We start from the raw sequence: 22,646 nt of genomic DNA on the forward strand, positions 1-22,646 counted from the left end.
TGTACATAAAATGCTGGGATTGCATGAAATTACATTTTAATAATAAAAATCATAGCTGGTGTAAAAATAACATTAAAAACTTCATCATAGCAGTAGAAAATATTCCTACCTATACAAGGCTTAACATGCTGAAAGCAAGCTTTTGTCAGGTCACCCAACAGGGCAAAGGAACTCTGTCGAACTTCTGGCATTTTATCCTACAACAAATGAGAAGAAATTAACCCCAATGTGACACAAAGAACTAAGTTTCAATTCGCTTTTAATTTAACAAGCCTCACCTGCATGCACTGATACATTAGTGTTAGAATGTTACTTCGGGCTACCAGCTGTTCAATGTTGCCTCCAAGTCCTTCAGCCAGGCCACTGAGCAAATCCAGGGCCACTATCATAAAATCTTTATCTGGAGCCTCATACTGATCTGGTTGAGCATTGTTCAGCTGAAATCAGACACAATTTTTCGAAAACTTACTTTGAATCAGTTACTGAGAAAGTTAGTATACATTATGCCTATCCTTAGAAAAATGTTTACGATGCCAAGAAGGGTGAGATATAAAATTTTAAAAAATACCATGGCTTGTGCAAGAGTCTTCTGTACTAGGTTTACACAACGCTGATACACAGGTTCACAGTATGGAAGGAAGCCAGACTGCAGGGCTGTGGCAACTGAAGATAGGCACTAGAAAGAATAAAGTATACAACAGGTAAAATTTCTAGGTATACTGAACATTATGGTAAAGGCTGGCAAGAGTACTCATTAAGATCCTGGTCACTTATGAGCCCACTCTACTAGTGTACAATAACAGATTTATCTTTTCAAACATCTTCTTTGGATACCACGCATTACTGTTTGCCAGCTGGTCAGGGGAGGTTTCCTCCGAAAAAAATGTAAAAAAGTTTCTATAATGAATGTTCTTCTTCAAGAACAGATTACTATATACTCCTATGTTTCCTCAAATATAAGAGACATGTTTACTTATCCTCCCATCCTGGTCAATGATGTGGGCATATTACTGGGCATATTCTGAGCCCTTGCCTGAAATAAATTTATTTAGCCACAATAATTCATCTTGTTTTGTTGGGCCCAGAATTAGCCATTGCCCTAGGTCACAGTTTTTACTTCTCTGGCATGGCAGAAGTGGTGACCCCTGAAATGATAGGGGGAACAAGAATGATAATGACTGAACTAGCTCTACCAATATCAATTCCTTTAGGTTTAAATTACCACATTTGACAGTGTGTTTATTTAAATATCACATTACACTTCTTTTTGGTTAAAAAAGTATTTAGTATACATGGAAAAAAACATCAAATTGGACAGAAAAGGTATGAAGTCCTTCCTTATTAGTATCAAGTCCCAATGCTATCACATATATGTGTGAGTGTATCTGTCTGCATACAATAAATAATATGTAAAATAATTTAAGCTGTAGGTGACCCTTGAACTATGCGGGAGTTAGGGGCACCGACCCCTCTCCCTCACCGCTTATAGTCTAAACTCCACAGAATAACTTTACTCTCCCCCAAAACTTAAGTTGTTGCTTGGTATCTGCGGGGATTGGTTCCAGGACACCCCCGTGGACACCTCCTATATAAAATGGGTAGATCAATGTACCTAGTCAGCCCTCTTCATCCATGGACACCCGAAATGTGGATCAAAAACAGTACAGTATTTACTGAAAAAAAATCCACATTTAAGCGAACCTGTGCAGTTTAAGGGTCAATCGTGTATTAATTATGGTATAGTATATATCTATATCAAGAAATGTTGTTACAGATAGATCCATATATGCTGATAAGGAAATATCTCCAAAATAATTTATTATCAATTAACAGCAGGTTAGAAAACATATATAATCCCTTGTCTACTTAAAAAAAAAAAAAAAAAGAAGAAGCCTAACACTTCCATTATGCTTTCTGTATTTAACAGCATTTCTTAGTATGGATGGATGGTCTGTAAATACAGTAACAAGTTACATATTTATTCAGCATTTTAACAGAAATGGTTCAGAATGTAAATTTATTAACACTTTTACTTATCATCACACATACCCATTTTAGATTTGGACACGTATTTTTGGTGAAACAGTTACATTAACTAAACGTTACCAGCTTAGCATACCTCAAGTAAAGGGAAGAGATCTTTATCTTCATCCTTTAACATGTTCCATTTCTGGATCAGTGGAGGCATTAACATCTGAATATATTCCTGTTTACAATGATGAAAAACACATAAACTTCCAATATCATATGTAAACCGTCCATTTTGAGTCTAATGGTGTGAAATCATTATAGAACGCATTTTCAGCCTCATTCTGTGTATCTGTAAAATTTATTTTTTTGCCTATTTTTTAATTTATACAACCTTGTTCTATTTTTCAGTCACCTTACATTCTTTTTGAAACAAAACAGATATACCACTACATACAAATTACTTGATCACAATCAGGGATAATTTGTGTCAATTTTACTCTCTAGTGACTGGATTTTTTTAGTCACGGGGCCTGTGACATATACCGTATTTCCCCAAAAATACAACCTAGCCAGATTATTAGCTCTAATGCATCTTTTGGAGCAAAAATTAATGTAAGACCCAGTCTTACATAATATAGTATAGTATAGTATAATATAATATGTAACATAATACTGGGTCTTACATTAATTTTTGCTCCAAAAGACGCATTCGAGTCTATTCTAGCTGATGGACCAGCTAGGTCTTACTTTCGGGAAACACGGTAATATGGCTCTTGTACAGTATGTTATAAACGACAGGTAAAACTTACAAAGACGTTTGTAGAAAAAGATTCATAATCATTTAAGTGTCCTTATTTAAACCAAAGAATCCATAAAACCAAGTAAAAAAACATAGTAACAATGTAAAAGGGGCACAGGTTCTAAAGGGTCTAAGAAATTAAAGAAAAAAACCCTCCAAACCAACATCAAAACAAACCCACAAACCAAGTATACTGCACCAAGTTTTAAGGACAGCTTCTAACCACAATTTCTTAAGACTTTTCAAAAAGCAATCATAAATGTGCAATCGATTCTCCAGCAGGAATTTGGACCTACATTCACGTTGTAACATTAGAAACGCAATCCCGTACTCCTCCCCTCCCCTGACACTACTGGAGACAGTTTGCTCCCTAACCATGCTCATGAACCATGACCTAGCATGTTTAACCTGTTATTCCAATTGCTCATTTATCTACTATGTTCCCCATATCTGGTAAGTTCCCCTGAGAAAACAAAGATGTCTAGATGTGGTATTCTAAAGCTGCAGTGTTTATGAAGTGGTAAACACAAAAATACTTGGAATTAAGTAAAAGTTGAAATTCGGAGTATAAAACGTTTATCCCTTTTTATTTACTCACTCTACAAAGTGTTTTCCATTCATGAGATGCTGCTGTAATTTCCACACCAAGTACATATTTATTTTTTAATATTTGAAAGGTAAATACACTTGCTGCCTTTTTAAGATGTACGTTCCTAAAGTAGTAAATATTAGTGTTCACATCTCCCAGAACATTGTAATTTTCAAATACATGTTATCCTATTGATTGCTATATATATTTTTCATAATAGTTAATCACAGTCACTTACTGGTTTGTTTAAATGATGTCCTACTGAATCCGCTAATGTTCCTATGGCATCATAAAGAATGAGCAGGTTCTTATGCTGGTATTTACTAAACGCGAAGACCAAGGTATCAAGTATATAAGCAAGGTAAGGAACAAGTTCTGTACAAGCCTCCTCTTCTAGGGTAGCAAAGGCACTGTAATTAAAGAGAGAATACTGTTGAAGAAAAGGAATCGTTTATAATAGAAACAGAAAACTAAGTCTATAGTTTATAGAATATCTATTTACACTTTACATGCCTATCTTCTTACTGTACCACACCAGATGCATATTTTTAGTTCTTTCCCATTCCTCATCACCTCTTTCAAACAGACTGTAGTCTATGTGCATCTATTTAACTACAATGGTAAAATCTACAATTAAAATCTGTTGGTTCTTATATTTATTCAACCAACAAATTTATTTGGTGTTTACTGTTTATTAATCACTGAGTGCTGGGATATAGCAATGAACAAAACAAAGTCCCAATTCTCAGGTAGCTAACATTCTAGTGACTGTTCCAGATTAATAAGATTACAATTAAAACTGTTAAAAACTCTAATTTCATTTTACCAACGGTCACAAAATGACAATCATTTTTAACACTTGGCGTGTTTGATATACTTAGTGTGTTTATTGTATACTTGAAAGTTGCTGAGAGATCTTAAGCACTGTCACCATGAAAAAAAGTTACCTATGTTAATTATATGAAGTGGTGAATGTGTTGATTATCTTGATCTTGTAATCGTTCTACAATGTATACAAATATCAAATCATGTTGTACACTTTAAATATATGCAATTATTATTCCTCAATAAAGTTAAAAATGTTTTTCTAAGCCCCACACTATACACTTAGAGTGCACGGTATACTTGTTACTACAAATTTGCGTTATGTATGGCTTATCTATTAGGACAAATGTATAAGAAAGGAAAAAAATTCCAGGATCTCAATGCAATATCAATTTAGACCTAAATTTGTCCTGACTCTACGGTATATCTGGCTCTTCATTTCTAAAATTAGGGTTTGTATTATCTTGCTCTGTCAAGTCAGGAATTTCGCAAAATGATAGGCTTAAGCCAGCTGTGAAAAGTTATGTTCATTAGCAAGCGTGAACTATTTATCTATTTCCTTCACAGGACTTACCATAAATTACAGTTGTTTATACTCCCTACTAGCCTGTAAGTTTCAAGATGGCAGGAACTTAGGCCCAGCATTTAGTGTACGCCTAACAATTAGTAGAGAGCTAAAAAAAACAAGCTGAATGAATAAACTACAGGAAACCAAACACGGTCTGTATCCTTCACCCACTTAAAAAAAATTTAGTGCTATTAATCACCAAAGCCCTCTGGTTCAACTTTCTTTCATCTCATTAATAATTAAAATTCTGTTCTAGATATTGTTGCTTCAGCTCTGGAAAAGTCCAACTATCTTTAAATTTACTTTCCTTTTTCAACGGCTTTTTTCCCTATTAACAAAGTTAGTGGTGAAAGAAATTAAGAGCTATGCTTGACAGGCCTTTTTAGAACATAAAGGTTTGTTTCAAAAAATTGAAATATTTGTAGCAATGCAACTAAATGCTGGTCTGACATAAAAACAAGACAGCCCCAAACTCAACTGACAGAGCAGCTACTTAAATAGATAAACTTTGTGACAGACAACATGTCACCGTGGGGCTTCTGTGGAGTTACGGTAATTGACCTGCAGACTAATAATGTGAACCTGCTCTAACTTTGTCATTGCTTTAAGAGTAGGACCCTTGCCATCACCACTCTAGACATCTGTGGGAATTAGAATAAAAGATAATTCTGTTATTACAGCTACTGAGAAAAACAGTTTAAGGAATAGCAAAACCTGATGTCTAGTTAGAGTCACAATTGGACTCACAAAATCATCAGGTGAAAGCTACAGGTAACAAAAACCTCATTAATGGTTCAATACCAACCTTTCGTCACAAGGTTGAAAATGAGTTTCTCATTGAAATACCCACTCCTTTCGCCCACAAAGAACATTTTATTATGAATTTGTCCCACCTGCAGGCAGCTTCTTGTACTCTCTTGTTGCTATCCAGGATACGCTTCAGCAATTCTGTCATTAATGGCTTCAGGTACGTGTCTGGGGGCTGGCTGACTACCCAGTGTGCATAGCGGCTAAGAGTCCAGCACGTTATGGAACGCACAAGAGCCTTTTTATCAGAGAGGCACTGAATAAGGTGAGGAATGAGCTCAGGCAAGTATGGAATCATGCCTTGCATGCAACCTAGGAAAAAAAAGTAACAGAAATCTTTCAAACAGTGCTAAAATATGGTTAAAATTATTTCAGTTATTAAACCAATACATGCATCCATGAAAAATATTCAGATCATCTCCACTGCAATTAATATACTGGAATCTGTTCCAAAATTATATATTTAAAAAAAAATAACTAAAATGAAACATAACTGCTCCTAAGTATCTTCCAGCTGTGTTAGGAAAGCTTATTTTACTTCTGGTAACCAAATTATGACTTTCAGAAACTCCTGTAAAATGCTTCAATTTCTTATAGATGGATGTTTACAACTAGGACAGAATAATAATCCTTTATAGAGAAGGATGACACACTGGATTCATCGTATTTCTTACACTCACTTATGGAACAAAGTTATTTTTCTAGGAATGAAAATGCTTCTGACATCACAGTCCTTGTGCTCAGTTCCCTTTATTATAACAGAAGAATTTGCAAAATATCTGGCTGAGATTAGACGTAAACCCATGGCTGTTTAATAAATTATATTTAACTGGTTCAAAGTAAATACTTGTCCTAAGATGGCTTTTGGATTCAAATATCCTTTTTCAAGTTAATGTAGATGATAGTTTTATTTATCCTATTATCAGCAACACAAGAGCAAAGTATATTAATTTAGAGTGAATAGTCTTGCTTATGGAGTAATAATTCCTTAAAGTAGCTGAGCATTAGTGCCTATTACGAACTTTCCAGTTCCAACTTGACTTAGACTTACCTTCAGCAATTGCTCCTAAAACCAAGATGCCTGATTCTTTAACAACCCATTCATGATGAAAAAGCAATTCTTTCAAAAGGGGCAAAATATGTGGCAAAAGCTCATCACGATACACATTTGCAAGAACATCTAGGGCAGCAGCAGAACATTTTCCTAAGGAAATATTTAAATCAGAAATATTATATTAACCTCTATTATCTTTTCGTTACATATATGTAAAATGAGTATTCGTTGCATGTACAACACTTTATTCATACCTCTACAGTTTTAAAGAATTCAATAGGCAGTCTGTCACATGAAAAAAATTCTATTAACAAGACTCTTTTATGACCAAGAATTACAAAACTAATTATAAATTGGAACAAAAGTCACCAGCACATTAAGCAAAAAATATGCTGGAAAACCTTTATAGACTAAGGAATTATCAACTATGGGACTATATATAAATTTACATTTCATTTAATATAATTTAGAAAAGAAAAAATTAAAAAGAACAAAAATATAATTAAGTATCCAAATATGAACTAGGCATTATAAACCATTAATACAAACTATTAGAAAATGGTAAAATCCTTTTTTTAAAAAAGCTGTTACAGTGGCCAGAAGTAGCACCTTATTCATCAATAAGGGTCTTAATTATATTGTATGGTAGATCCATACAAATGAATGTTATAGCCACAAAACAATGAAATCTATTATGTACTGACAGAATGAGTTATATAATATATGGAAAAGAACTAGCAGAGGACATATGATCTGATTTCACTTTTGGAAAGTCAGCTTTCTATCCAAAAAAGAAGATATACATGTATTTTTCTGTATGTGCACAGAAAAACTTCCGGAATATAAACATGGGTGGGATGCAAAGAGGAAGTGCACCCCCCAAATTCAATGTACCTTATATAATCTTAAGTCGCCCTGCCCTAAACCTGAAAGTAGGGATACACTGGAAGGTTAATTTGTGATAGGAGGGAAGACTTTGGGTTCTCCTGTGAGATTTGGGTGCCAATATTAATGTGTCATCATACCAGCTACGCTGACCTTGGGCAAGTTTCTCTTTCTGCAGTTTCCTTGCCTACGTCAAGCTATTGGAAAGATTCCATTTGATGTGCACGCAAAGTCCTTGGCTTCGTGCCGGGCACGTTTGGCACAACTGTTAGTTAGAGGAAACTAAACGGGCAACAGAGCATTATTGAACCAAATGAGTAACAGAGTCCCAGCTGATGAGTCATGTCCTTAACCACTTCATAGTTACTGGAAATCCTAACAATGAATTACAGCAGTGGTTCTCAACTAGGGGCGATTTTGTTTCCCACGGACATGTCTGAAGACATTCCTGGTTGTCACAACTGTGCGTACACTGACATCTATTGAGTAGATATCAAGGAGCCACTCAACATCCTCTAATACACAGGGCAGCCCCCACAACGAAGAATTATGTGGCCCGAAGTATCAAGAGTGCTGAGGTTGAGAAACCATGAACTAGAGCTCTAAGAACCAGGAAGCCAGCAAGCACAATACAGGTGTCTACGTTCCTCCCCAGACTTATTTAATTAGACTGTGGCCCAGAACGTCCGCTCAATAGTTGATGTGGATTTGCAGCTAAGGTTGAAAACTAACAGATTTAAAAAAGACATTTTGTAAATTTGAATTATGACAAAGCAATTTATCACGAAAAATAAGTTTATGTTAGGAAAACAAAAAAGGCTTATGGTCAATGTCAATGTTTCTATTTTATAATATGAAAAAAAATATATAGCCTTTTGAGAAATGAGAGTTTAGAGATGAGGCGGCTTTTTAAGAAACAAAATGAATATTAAGTATAAATGAGCCATCATGGGTGGCTGGATGGCTCAGCTGGTTAGAGTGCGAGCTCTCTACAAGGTTGCCGGTTCAATTCCCGCATGGGATAGTGGGGCTGCGCTCCCTGCAACTAAGATTGAAAATGGCGAGGACTTGGAGCTGAGGTGCCCCCTGGAAAAACACACTGTCCCCCAATATTCCCCAATAAATTAAAAAAAACAAAAGAGCCATCAGAAAAATGCAAAACAAAACCACAGTAAGATACCGTTTCACATTTGCCAAAATGGCTGTAACAAAAAACATTAACTGTTGGCAAGCATGTAGATAAACTAGAATCTTAAGACACTGCTGGTGGGAAAGTCAATGATGGAGCCATTTTGGAAAACAGCCTGGCAGTTTCTCAGAAGGTTGAACAGAGAGTTGCCATATGACCCAGTAATCCCCCTCCTGCGGATGCAATCAAGAAAACAGGCTAAGTGAAAGAAGCCAGTAACAAGAGACTTCATATTCTATGACTCCACTTATAGGAAATTTCCAAACAGGCAAATATACAGACAGAATATCGACCGGTAGTTGCTTCGGGTTGGGGGACTGGAAGAAAATGGCGAGTGACTGATAATGGGGATGGGGTTTCTTGTTGGAGTTCTCGAATTTAGTGTGGAGATGGATGCACAACTCTGAATAAAGATATTAAAGACCACTGAGTCGTACACTTTAATGGGTGAATTATATGGTATAAATTATTTCTCAATAAAGTTATCAAAGCAGGTAACTGTGCTTTTCTCTCTCTGACTTACTTAGATTCCAGTCAGAAATTGTATCGTCATCATCAATTTCATCGTCATCGTCGTCCTCTTCTTCAATTCCATCTTCATCATGCTGCTGAGCCACTGTCCTTGATCGATGAAAACGTGGCCTTATATCCTGTTCACTATCAGGAATCGTTTCATCTTCTTCAACATCACCCTTTGTTTCAAAGGGAAAATTTTGGTGATATTCATTATAAGCTAATAATAAGTACGTGAGTAAAAGACTCAGAATATCCGGAGATGGGGTCACCAACAGGATTCTCAACTACATGTCTTCATCTGTTCTTTGTGAAGGGGAGACTAGATTACACAACACCTGTTAGGTATCAGGTACTTCCAACCACATTATATTGCCTCTCATCCTCTGGTATAATCTAGATTACCTGAATATCACATTCAGATCATATTTAAGGTATTTTAAAATAAACACCAAATAATTGGAATCAACGGGAAATTAATGCTAGCTCTGCTAGTGTCACCATCTAGTTCCAATTAAGCTAGAATCTATTACCACCCAAATTCATTATGTTTGCTTCTATCTTTGAACTCTATAGCATATAACAGGAAGTCTGTTTACATAGGGTCTATTCTAAATAAAAGTTCTATTAGTTGAATTCAAAAATTGACTAAGTCAATAAAAATAAACTTCACTATTCACCAGCAGCATTTCCTTACCTTAAGGAGGATAATATCTATGTCTGAGTACTTCATGCCATTCACTAACACAGGAATCAACCTATAAAGAAAGAAGATCCAAAGAGCAACAGAATTAAGAAGTCTTAAGAACCTTTTATATACCAATACTAAAGAGACAACCACCACTAATATTATCTTAGAGAATTTTCTGTGCTGTTTGCCCTTCTCAAATGATGAGTATTACTGATACATATCTCAGACCTTTTACACACTCATGCATGGGCTCCACTGGATGGAATCTCAGTAGGGTTAAGGTATTTGGCAACAGTGCTTATAAATAAAATAGCAATTTCTCCCCTAAGAATTTATCCCAAATATGCCAACAAACATTCCCATTTTATAAAAGACCAATGTTCTTTGATACAGTAACAAAAACACTGGAAGCAATCTAAACGTGCACCATTTAGGCCTCGTTTAAAATAAATTACAGTAAAGTTGAAAACAACCAACCCCAGGTATAAAACACATACAGCACATTCCATTTGAATTAACAGTGAGATTTCCCATGTAATTACTTGTAAACACAGAGTATCTAGGAACGATATAGAAGAAATTGGTATCTTTGGAGAAAGGAGTTGAGTAGGTGAAAAAAGGGACAAATTCATCTTTTGTTTTATTTCTAAATGGTGTGACATTGTTAAAATAAGCATACATTCAGTATTTGTATTCCTTTTAATAAAAGAGATAAGAGTGAGTAATATATAGTAAGTCTAAAGGAATTTAGCCAAGAGAAATATTACAAAAATGAAAAGAAGAGCGCTATGGACAAAGTGATTATATTATAGCCTTTGATAAAGTTAGGAAATTTAAAATTTCTACTAAGAAAACAGTTGAATAAATCAGGATATCACACCCAATCTGAAGTATTACGTAGTCATTAAACTAGAACCATGATATCTGTAAACATAAAATTCCAGGTATACTGGAATATTTATAATGTAATTTAAAAAATATTTATCAGAACACTAAGTAAAGGGCAAAAGACTAACTTCATTTCCTTTTGTAGCTATGATAGTATTAAACTTTGACTGGTTTAAGCTTTGATGATTTGTTTTCTCACTAGTCCACCACATACACTTAAAAGAGCCCACTGGGATAAAAGGTATGAGAACACTGGAAATATCTAACAATGTCCTCAATCCTCTGGTTCCAAATCCTACCTTTATTTGTTATGGATGGCTTGGGAAAAGTATGAATAGGCAAAGAAACTCATAACCACGAGTGCTAGTTGTGGGCTGGTAATAAGCACCTTCCTTATAACCTAGTGAGAAAAGTATTGATTCCCATTTTACAGATGAGTAAACTAAGGCTCAGAGATTACATTATATCCACAAGGTCCTTAGTTTTACATAAACAAGGGAGTCAGAATTCAAAACCAGTTTGGCTTGACTCCAAAGATAACGTTCTTTTCCTATACCAGATGTAAGAAACTTTCACTCTCTATATTGTCTTGAGCCTTTGTTGAGGCCTTACTTCAAATTGATATATATTTTAATATCAATTAAATAAACATAAATGAAAACAATTTTGAGTACAACTTAACTACCAATGAGATTAATTTTAAAAGCCTTCATTAACTAAATGAATGCTAATAGGGAAATAGAAGCAGTGGGATTTAAAATTTCCTGGATAGGGATAAAAGATGTGGGCCAGCCAAACTTTCACATATGTTCAAAGTTCTAAATTCTACAATAGAAAGTTTAATAGTTATTTAACATTATAGCTGGTATAACATAACTAGATAATATTTGTAATACATAGAACCATATTTTGTAAGCTACAGGCATTTTGCAGGTGAACCAGGTACATTTGGGTTACCAATAGTTAAATCATTTATGATCTTTAACAATTTCAGAAAAGTGGTGAGGACAGATGGCAGGCTGTAAAATACTGAAGTGTTAACATTAGATGAGGTAAAGAAATGAAGACAGGGAGCCCCATCTACTTTTTGAATCTTTTTAAGATGGAAGAAACTGCAGCAAGTTAAAAAGTTATGGAGAAAGAGGCAAGAGAGAGGGGAAAGTTGCAAGAGAATATATCTGTCTGCTGGAGTGAGATCCTGGAGGACAAGAAAACAATTATGCTATCCAAGTCCATAAATAGAAAGATTGGTTAGGAAGAGGACAACTCACATGAAAATACATCTTTAAGTTTTGGGGCAAGATGAAGGGTCACTTGGGTTCCCAAAAAAGGAGAAGTGCTCAAAATCAATGAAGGGAACTTCAGAAGAGTGACAAAGTTTTGAAACAGTTGTTCTAGTGAATTGATGATAAAAGCTGATCTAGAACAAGAAAAATCGGCAGACAGTGTGAAAGGTCCACTTGATGTTGAAGACCATAGATTTTTATAGCCATCAATCTTCTTGGCAGTGTAAATTTTCCCAACAGTATTTAACAAGAAGCAAACACAGTTCAATTCATCCAGAGCAGGAGAGAGACAGGGTAGTTGAGGGTTTACAGTCAACAATTAATTTGGATCATGTCTGTGCCAGGTCGAGAAAGAATAAAAAGATGTGCAGGAAATTAGGGACTGATAAAGCTGGGCAAGAGAAAAAAAAAACAAAAAACAAAAAGGTTGGAAAGGGATACGAGACTTAAGTGTGATCATGGGGCAATGACGTGTGTCTGATGAATCCAGTCATGCAAGGCAGCCCATTATTTTTGAACAGATCTAACTCTTATTAAGCCTCATGTAGCCAACTGAAAACAAGACAATTTTAGTGCAACATCACGGAAAGGCAATGACATTAATACCAACAATTAAAGTTTACTTAAATATGTGCTGGGCTTTGGGTTTACATGGCTTAACCACAATAGCCCCTGGAGATAGTAATACACATGAATAAAGGTGGGAAAAAAAGAAAAAGAAATAAAGACCCTGCTTTACCAGATAACAAAATACATGATTAAATGTTTAATAATCAAGACTACTGGTTAAAAAAAGAACAGACTATATACCCCAGAAACAGATGAAAGAATTTAATGTTTTCCATCCGTTACATGAGTGCTTTCTATGTGAGTGCGTATCAATACGAGATCTCATTACACATACAATTTTGATACCTAAGCAAACATTTTTTTTTTTTCTCATACTATAAACAAGAGTCTGGTTAACAGAGCTGGGAAACACAAGCTTTTTAAAAATCATGTTTTTCTTTTTTTTATCTCAGCATCAGATTGACTGATATAAAAATGGTTCACAAACCAGTGGTTTGGAAGACGCAAGTCAAACCCAATTATGACTGGAATGAATTGTTTAATGTTTGCACTAACTAGCATAGCAAAATGGGAGTGTTGATTTTTTAGCCCACTACCCAATTCCTGCTTACTTTAAGGATATTTAGCTTTTCTTAGTGTAATCCCAGGTTAAAGCACCTAGTTATAATTGTGTATTATCAGCAATATCTCAATGTGATAGCTTAGGTTTTCATTAATAGAAGCCCTTCAGTTTTTATAAAAATTATTTGTTTATATGACTTTTAGAATTATAATATTCTATGATAAGAAATAAGTATATCATAAAAGTGAAATGATATACTTCTCCCCACAAATTAGGGAGAAAAGGAAGACTAATATATGGATTTCCTGAAGAAAAAGAACCCATTAAGCACATTATGTTTCAGATTGACTAGAATATAGGTGGAACTGCCGCTTTCTTGGTGGGGATAGAATTTATTGGAAAAGAAAGTTAACTGACTATATAAAAATGAGAACATCTAAGTACTGCAATCATCATGACTTCACTAACACTACAACATATTAAAACAAGTGCTTTTGTTCTTTGCTCATCCAGATAGCTAACATTAGAGAAATTGTAACAGCTGACAAAAGCTGTGATAGGATGAGACACAGCTAATGGGGTACAAATTGGTCTCACATCACTGTAGAGAACAATGTGGAATATTTATGAAAAATCTTGAAATGCTTAGCCCTTGACCTTGGTAAAAATCACTTCTATGAATTCTACCTGAAAAGAAACAACCACTTATAGACAAAGACAGATGCTCACTCCAGGATTATTTGATTAAAAAGAAAAAGGGCAAACAAAAAAATTGAACAACAGAACAGTCTATTATACATACACGGTATGCACACCACGTACATGGAATAGTACATACATGGTTTAAAGACTAATGATATGGAAGAATGCATACAACATATAGTAACTGAAGAGCAAACTACAAAACAGTATAATCAGAATTTTAAGAACTAACTATAACTAGATGCCACGTTAAATGTTTTACATATTATCAAATTTAATTATTCCCCAAACACCCTGATTTGGTATATGGTACTAACACAGAAACAAACAAACAAAAGCAACATATCAAAAACACTAACAGTGATTACTAGGGGTGGTGAAAATCCAGATTTGAAGTTTCCTGCATTTTAGTTTTCTTCCAATATCCTATATCACTTTATTTTCAAAAGCAAGCATTACTTTTAAAATGACTGATTTTAATACATATATCAAATCATTACATTGTACACCTAATATATTTTATGTCAATTGTGTATCAATAAAACTTGAAAAAAATTTTTAAAAATTGATCTAACATCATTCATTAAGCCGATTTAAAAACAGACTTAACAATAGGTAAACCAAAAATTTCATAGCATAGCAACTAGTGGGAATTCTTTTTTGGGAAAAAACCCAGCAGAGTCCATGGTCAAATTACATGGATTAAAAAAGAACTATGCCATGAATTATCCAAAATTAAGTATAATTTAGAATAAACCATACTCATGTAATTTTTAAAAAATGTAATTGCCTCTTGAAAAAAAATCTCTTTACTTATACCAACAATAAAATTAAGTTTGACTTCTTTAGAACTTAATTCCCTGATGGCAGAAGAGTGCAACATAAAAATGAGGAACCACTGTTAAATTTAAGAACAAGGTAGCATTCACACAAAAAAAAACCACTTACTTAGGAAGATGCCTTACAAGTACATCTTTGCATATTGGTTGCTCAGCCAAAGTGAGCCAAAATTCACAGGCTTCTAAAGCCACATTTTCGTCTTGATCTTGGGTCCTCTGTAGCATGTACTGCAAACAAAGAAGCCTCAATATTAATTAGTTAAAATCATACAATTAAAATCAACCTAGTCTTATTTCAGCAAGTTAATGGTCCTCTGCTATGGCCTTCTACTTTATAACGGTTTTCAAACTAGTGTTTGGATTCTCAAAAAAGCTTCCTATTTAATTCTAAAATGCAGTCAGACTTAAGAACTGCTGCTTTAGAATGTTGTCTAATGAAAATTGTTCAATACATGTATTGTTTATCTGCTTCTGTATGGATGGATCATTTTTTATGAAACTACTGAGATTTAAAAAAATGTATTAATAGTCAAACATTAAGGCTTTGTAGAAACATCAAAATAAAAAACTCCATAAACCTTTCTTACAATTAAGACTCTTTTAATAACTACTCAAGCTGTCTCTGGCATGTATATCTTTCACACATTTAAAGAAATATATACATATTATACTACAAATGTTAATTTTTTTATAATTTGGAAAGAAGTAGTGACACTTCTCAGTGCAACTATAATTTGTAGTTTCCAACAAAATAAGTTTATCACGTCCTCTGAACATACCGAGACAAATTCACTTTTAGTTGAAGGAATATCTGACCCCAAATCTATCCAGAGGCATACTATCTAACCCTCTTTAAAAAACCCTTATATGCAAAAACGAAATAAACACAGTCAAAGTCATGTATGATTTCCCAATGTACCAGGGACTGCAACTGAGGTCAACTGATGTATTCTTTGTACATCCTCTGCCTGATTCAAACATCTCTCATGACAAAATATGGCAACCCAACAATTTTGACAGGCCAATTGATCCCTGTTACATTCCATACCATGTTCTACTATGCTGAGTATCGCTGAAGAATGAACTGTAGCACTGTAGATTAGGCTCCCCAGATGTGATATGGCCCTAGCAAATGTTGAAATGTCTTTAACTCCAAACTCTCTTGCTAAACTTTCAATCAACCCGATTCTTCTAAATACTTTACAGAGGGAATAGGCTCATCAGAGAACTGTCATTTATCCCCATCTTATTCTGCAACATATGCTTGCTTATCTCTATAATCATCTTTCCTAATGTTGCAAGCCTTCTTCTAACAGGTCTTACACTCCATCCTTTAAAAAAAAAAAAAGGTCTTCCCTCTTCATACCATATGGACCTCTGGAAGTAAAAGGGAGGCTCTAGAAACATACTATTTAATCCACTCACAAAGCTATATATACAACTATACCCAATAATATGAAAATTAAGTGGTATAGTTTGACTCTAGCATTACTGGGTACTGCTCAAATTATTTTGTTCTAGTTATAATTACATCTTATTTATTCCTTCCTTTTAAATATGGCTAAACTGTGATCAATGTACTTAGGACTTCCTAGTAAAATAATCCTAATTGTATTTTAAAAGCTAAATGGTTTGTTGGAACTAACTATAACAGTTATGTATTTTCTACTCAGAAATCTCATTGTTACCATAAATCATAATTGATCAGATCAATTTTACCAGTAATGGGCAGAAAACTCTTAATGACACAAGAATATGCCACTTAATGTACCAGAGTTATATCGATTATTTAGTCCAACCCGTATCTAATAAATACAAATAATCTAAATATTTCCTAGTTATTTTGGTTAAAAGGTATATACTCCTTTAAATAACTTTTCTCCTTTATAACATCACAAATCTCATGAAAGAAAAATCAACATAAAAATAATTTATCATTTTAAGATGATCATAACTGTTTTTCATAGACCCCCCCACGTGTTAAATATTAGAAAACAATGGTTTCACATTATACATTTTGTGCCCAAGATTTTTCTTGAGGGAAAGATGAGGCGAGAGCCTTTAAATGGTCTGTGTTACCTCAACTATATTATGCATGTGAGGAAGCAGGCGATCCATTCGAACTTCAAGCAACATCACAAGTGCCCGGCACACATTTTTCCGTACCTCTGGTTCTTCATCCCCAGCCAACGCAAAGAGATTCTATTGCACAAGAAATATTTTTTCTAGTTAAGTACTCCAATATGTTAGAAAGGTTTATAAATAATAACCAGTAATCTGAAGTTGGTAACATTTAAACAGCTCTAAGATATAGTACAAATAAAGAGTGAATTAATTGGCCTACAATGTTTTAGGTTAAAAAATAAGACAAGTGTAGGATAATTGCCAAAAATTATGATTTTTGTATATGACCTGATAGAGTATGATTGGTTGTGTTTTGAGGTAACTTTTAGTTTGTGAAAATATAATCATGTCATTACACACAGGGGTACTCATCCAGCACATCCAGAAGTAGAGATAATCATTAAAATACAATTTGGTTTACTCTTCAAAATTACTGTCTGTCAAGAGATTATTCCTACCAACTCTTATTTTTAAGGTGATAATAGGTGCAAGTTCTACCAAAGCATCAGTAATTGGGAAATATATACTGAGTTTCTAAAGATTAACCCTAAACTGCTGTTGTTTATTGAGTCAACTACCGAGAAAATAAAAGTAGCAATCAATCTTATGTGGTTAACAAGTTTCTCAACAATGTTAAAAAAAAATGTGAATAAACAAGACTATTTTGTTTAATCTTCACAGCTCCAAGATGTTATTATTAAATTTTACAGATAAAGATATGGGAAGTTTAGATATTAAGTTGCCAGCCAGTGGGGGATCTGAATTTGGTTTCCGTGGAATCATGAATAAGTCCACATTTATTTCATTATATCAACAAACCTCCAGTAGAAGAATAAGCTGTCTCTTGTAGAGGTTGTAAGTGGGGAAGTGTGAAGGAAAAACAATCAACTTTCCTTATCTTACTCCTGAGATTTTATTTGCAAACACAACACACACACACACACACACACACACACATTAAAAGCAGTAAAAAGATCATTAAAAAAGTAAAATCCAATGTGCCCCACCATTGTCATTACCCAGGAAATCACAAAAATGTCTTCAAATATTTGAACCTGAAATCTTACAAAAAAGGGGTAAGACAATGGCGAAGTTCAAATACCAAATACGACAGTCTGTGAAGTACTGTTGTAGCATTTCAAAAACTTTGACTTCCCCAAGTCCTGCCTGTACATTTAACGCTTGCAAAACTCTGTAGTTCCTCTTTTAATTAGATATATTTTACAAGGTCAAGGAATAATGTTTTCCCAGAAGGCACTGCTTATGTTAGATATACACCTTTCATTAAAGTTGATGTTGTCTTAACCCAGCTTTGCTAAGGTATGTTAAGGACGTATATACATTAGCAACCAATATACCTTCCATCAACATTATCAAACTTAGCAGACATGACATCAGCCCCTGGTGAAAGCACTGATAACTGAAGAAACTAATGAATACATTTATTAATTTACCAAGAAGTTAGTGAGTGCCTAGTATGTCAGGCACCTCTTCTTAATTAAGCTGTTAAAGAAGAATAGCAAGAGGAAATTATAATTTCTAAAAATAATAATAGCAGTAGCTAACATGTAGAGTACGCACTCTGTAGCAGGCACTGCTCCAATTTGTTTATTGCAAATAACTTTATAACAATCCAACAAGGTAGACCTATCATTAGCCTGATTTTACAGATGATGAAACTGAAAATATTTGTTCATCAAGGTGCCCCAGGTTAAGAACTATTAAGTTGTGGGGCTGGGATTTAAACACAGGCAGTCTTACTCCAGACCTCTAATATTACCCACTACCCTCTCTAGCAAACTAGCCCTAAAACACTTTGAGGCATAACATTTATGCATCCCTAGCACCAAGCACAGTGCCTGATTCACAGTAGGTACTCAGAAATTAGAAAAAAACAAGTAAACCCCTGACTCTTCCCCCTTATAATTTTCCAACAGAAACACCAGAATGGCCTCTGAAAGATTTTTTTTTTAAGGAAAAGCTGAAATGAAATGAAAGGAATGTGTCAGGAGGTGCCTGACACATACTATGACCTCAGTAACTAATTAATTTCATTTGATGAAAGTAAAAGTGAAGTGCTTAAAGAATTTAAAAACTCCTTTCACAATTGTTGTCATCAAGTGGCAGAAGTTCTGAAAAGGAATTCTACTGCTTAGGGTTTATGGCCAGAAAATTATGCTCTTATCTTTCTGCTTTTAGCAAAAGTTGAAAATGTCTTTAGAAATGCTTGAGATTTAAGAGCCAATTTTTCCCCGACACTTCTAATTTTATAATGGAAAGAAACCAAGAGAAAAACAGAAGTACAGCATGTCCTCGAATGTTGTTTTGTTATAATGTTGATGAGATGCAGTAGGAACTTACTCTCATTTTTATCAATTAGCCTGTGGTAAAACTGGTTTCGTTATACTTTCTTTTCCTTAAAGTCACAGAACATATTGACAACGAACGTAAAGTGAGAATTACTATCCTATCCTGTCCTTTTAGTCTGTGCCTTCAGATTCATTGTCAAGTTAAATTTATTCAATCGCACCAATGAATGTTATGTTTCAAATGAGCTGGGAGATTTAATTTCCATATGCAATTAAACAGTATATTGAAGCAGAAATTTTTATAGAGAACATATTAAACACACTACAATGAATGTTTACATCATGATACAAGAGGAAAAATCAGTAACATTGTTAAAGTTTAGTTATAAAAGCAATTAACATTTTCTAACCTCAAAAACAAAGGGGGAGGATTAATCTTACCTCAATAAAAGAATCAATGTGCAACATCAGAGCTTGAGTCCTACTGATGATAAACTGATTGACACATGCGACAGCGTGAGATCTAGAAACAAAATTTAAAATTTAACAGATTGCTCATCACATCTTTTTTTCTATTTATAGAAGATATGATAAGAACTTAAACATTCCTTCACAAGAATATTATGGTATATGTATAGCCATACACACTCACTCACACCCCAAAAAGAGTTAAATTTCTCCGTGTTTTAACAAAGAATATGAATATTAAGTGAAAAATGCAGCTTGCAGAGCAACGCTACTGCTTCTAGGAAAGTAAAAAGTGTCTGAAAGGACATTTGGACATTTTTAATAGTGTGTATCTCTGAAGGATGGGGGGACATATCGAAATTTGTTTTATATACCTACAGATTTACCTACATATTCCTTTTGACACTAAAAACGGGAATAGTCTACAGTTTGTGTTCTCACATACTCAATTCAATCCCACAGTAATTATTAACGGCACTACCTTTAAAAATATATCCATAATCAAATCACTTACTACCCTCCACTCTTCTCTAAATCATGATCTCCCAACAAGGATTACTCCAATAGGCTCTTATTGGTTTTCTGACTTCCACGGTGCCAAACCCCACTAAAATCTGTTTGACACATGAATAAGATAACATTAAATCCTTGCTCAGAATGCTCCAACAGAACAATCTACTTAAAAAAAAAAAAGTTTTTAAACTTTGTGGGCCACATGAGGCCTCTGTGGCAGCTTCATCCCCGCCTCCCCCAAATATAACCCTTTAAAATACAAAACCGTTCTTGGCTCATAGTTCATGGTCATGGCTGGATCAGATCCCCATAGGTCAGTTTGCTGACTACTAACCTGGACACTACACTATAATGTGGCTCCTCTCTACCCCTCCGAACTTCATTTCCTACTACGCTACACATTTTTTCTTCTTCTGTCACCCTAAAAGGCTTGTTCCTAACTCCAGGGCCTTTGTCCTTGTTCCTCACTCTTAAAATGGTCTTCACCTTGATCTTTCAAAGACATGCTACTCTACCTTGTTCAGGGTCTCTTCACAAATATCACCTTTATAGAGAATCTTCCACACAAAATACTTGTGAATCACTGTCTAACCCCTTATTCTCATTTTCCAAAGTATTTATCATGAAATTATCTTTATTATCTATCCTGTGTGCCTCCTCTTCTAATAACCCAACAGAAAAAAGAACAGAAAGTCAGCATGTAGAGCCAACAAACATGACAAGATGTCATGTTTCATGACAGAGAAGAAAACCATCAAGACCATAATAAAATAACCATTTTAGATCTGTCTGATTGGCAAAAATTAAAATGCGACATTACTAAAAGCTGAATATGTGTACCCAGAGAATATTTTGATTTGTTAATAAAGAGTATAAATTAATGCAATCATTTTGGAAAACAGTTTGGTGTTATTTCCTTGAATTTTTCATTCCCATGCCCTGTTTCCCAGAAATCCCTTAAGATTTTATGTCTTCCTAAGAGAAACTTGAAAATAGAAAAGAGATAGCATATAAATGTTTTTAGTAGCAAAAACCTGGAAGCCACCCAAAGGCCAGTGAGTGGGAATACGTGAATAAATTGTGTAACTGCCATGCAAAGGAATAGTATACAGTAGTCAAAACAAATGAGCTATTGTGACACAATATGATCTTAGAAACACAATATTACATTTAAGAAGTCAAAGATTAAATTTTGTATACTTTTTATAAAGTTAAACAAATTATATATATAGTAGTATATAAATTTTACACACATATACGCAATAAAAATTTTTGTTTAAATGCAAGAAAAGGATACAGTTGGGATTAGATACAGGTTGCTGTCAAGGACTTAGCTTTTATTTTGGGTGGTGGATTTGAGTACTTACTATTGAAAATAACTAATAAGTAACTAAAGACTAAATGGAAGCGGGAAATGATGAGAATGTGTCACGAGCTAAGAATCATAACCCAATTTATATACTGCTAGTATAACTAAAAAGAAAATAAAATGAATTTGACTTTTAAATTAATATTATGAATAAAACTATTTCCTTTACCTCATTTTACAGTCTCAAAGTCCAACAGTTATTTTGAGAGGAAAAACACTTTTATAGTAAATACCAGTTAAACTGTATTAATAAGGTATTAAGAGATATTTTAACAGTGTGTACAACAGAATCTCAAGTGGGTAGTAATGAACATTCACTGAATGGAAACATTTCTGTACGGGTGACCTCTACCTAGTTAAGTTTTAAATAGATGATCATCTACAAAAATGTATTAAAATTACAAAAATATTTTGAAATCCAGTAATGGTGTACCAAATTACCAGGAATATGTTGTTTTTGATTTTTCTTTTAATTGCTGAGAATTGGTCACAAAAAAGTGAATTTCTTAGAGGTATGCAAATCATCACACTTTCTTTCATCATCTTAGTTGAAATGTTAAAAAGAGGTCACTTCCTAGGGAATGTGAAATCCTCTATCTATTAATAGTTACCTATGCCAGCAAGAGTAAAATTTTATTTTGAAAATGTTTATTTATTTGCATGACACCACCACAAGTAAGCATCTATTAAGTTTCCACTGTGAGTTTAACTTTGTATTAAGCACCACTTAAGATGAAAAATAACTAAAATTAAATCAAGGTAAAAGAATAAGAACTGAATAGAGAATTTAAGCAAGAAAAAGATTCCCGATTACCCTCTGGTCACATTGTTGAAAGCATAATCCTTTGGAATGTAGCTTGGAATTTTAAAGCAAGCCCCAGTGGGCATGTGAACTAGTAGTAACAGCCTATACACTAAACTTCATGAAGTGGGATATCCCTGAAGGTTCTAAAAACTGCATTCATTTTTACTTTAAATAGCAATATGATTATTTTACATAAAAGCATGAAGCACTGACAAAACTGTAAAAAAAACAAAAATCAAAGTAACTGACAATCAAAAGAAAACAATGATTTTCCCACAGAAACAAGCAAAGCTGAAATCAGAAAAAAATATGTATCACTG

At 34.1% G+C, this 22,646-nt stretch overlaps 1 protein-coding gene across 5 annotated transcripts in view; it reads right to left on the reverse strand.

Moving 5' to 3' along the window:
- The window catches only part of TNPO1 (transportin 1), a 73,618-nt gene that overhangs the window by 12,721 nt on the left and 38,251 nt on the right, over positions 1-22,646 (reverse strand). For all 5 annotated transcript variants that reach the window (XR_013993707.1, XR_013993708.1, XR_013993709.1 and 2 more), the window contains exons 7-18: positions 19,613-19,694; positions 16,818-16,940; positions 14,848-14,966; positions 9,898-9,958; positions 9,211-9,379; positions 6,611-6,763; positions 5,646-5,871; positions 3,598-3,769; positions 2,120-2,206; positions 569-676; positions 279-437; positions 110-197 (exon numbers count right to left, since the gene is read on the reverse strand). Coding sequence is in view for 2 of the 5 variants with exons in the window: in XM_081054552.1 (XP_080910678.1) it covers positions 110-197; positions 279-437; positions 569-676; positions 2,120-2,206; positions 3,598-3,769; positions 5,646-5,871; positions 6,611-6,763; positions 9,211-9,379; positions 9,898-9,958; positions 14,848-14,966; positions 16,818-16,940; positions 19,613-19,694 (1,547 nt within the window). In the remaining 3 variants the exon portion in view is untranslated. The remainder of the gene's footprint in view (positions 1-109; positions 198-278; positions 438-568; positions 677-2,119; positions 2,207-3,597; positions 3,770-5,645; positions 5,872-6,610; positions 6,764-9,210; positions 9,380-9,897; positions 9,959-14,847; positions 14,967-16,817; positions 16,941-19,612; positions 19,695-22,646) is intronic.

This window comes from Rhinolophus hipposideros (assembly GCF_964194185.1).
Source record: "Rhinolophus hipposideros genome assembly, chromosome: 7".
In the NCBI taxonomy this organism is placed as follows: domain Eukaryota; kingdom Metazoa; phylum Chordata; class Mammalia; order Chiroptera; family Rhinolophidae; genus Rhinolophus; species Rhinolophus hipposideros.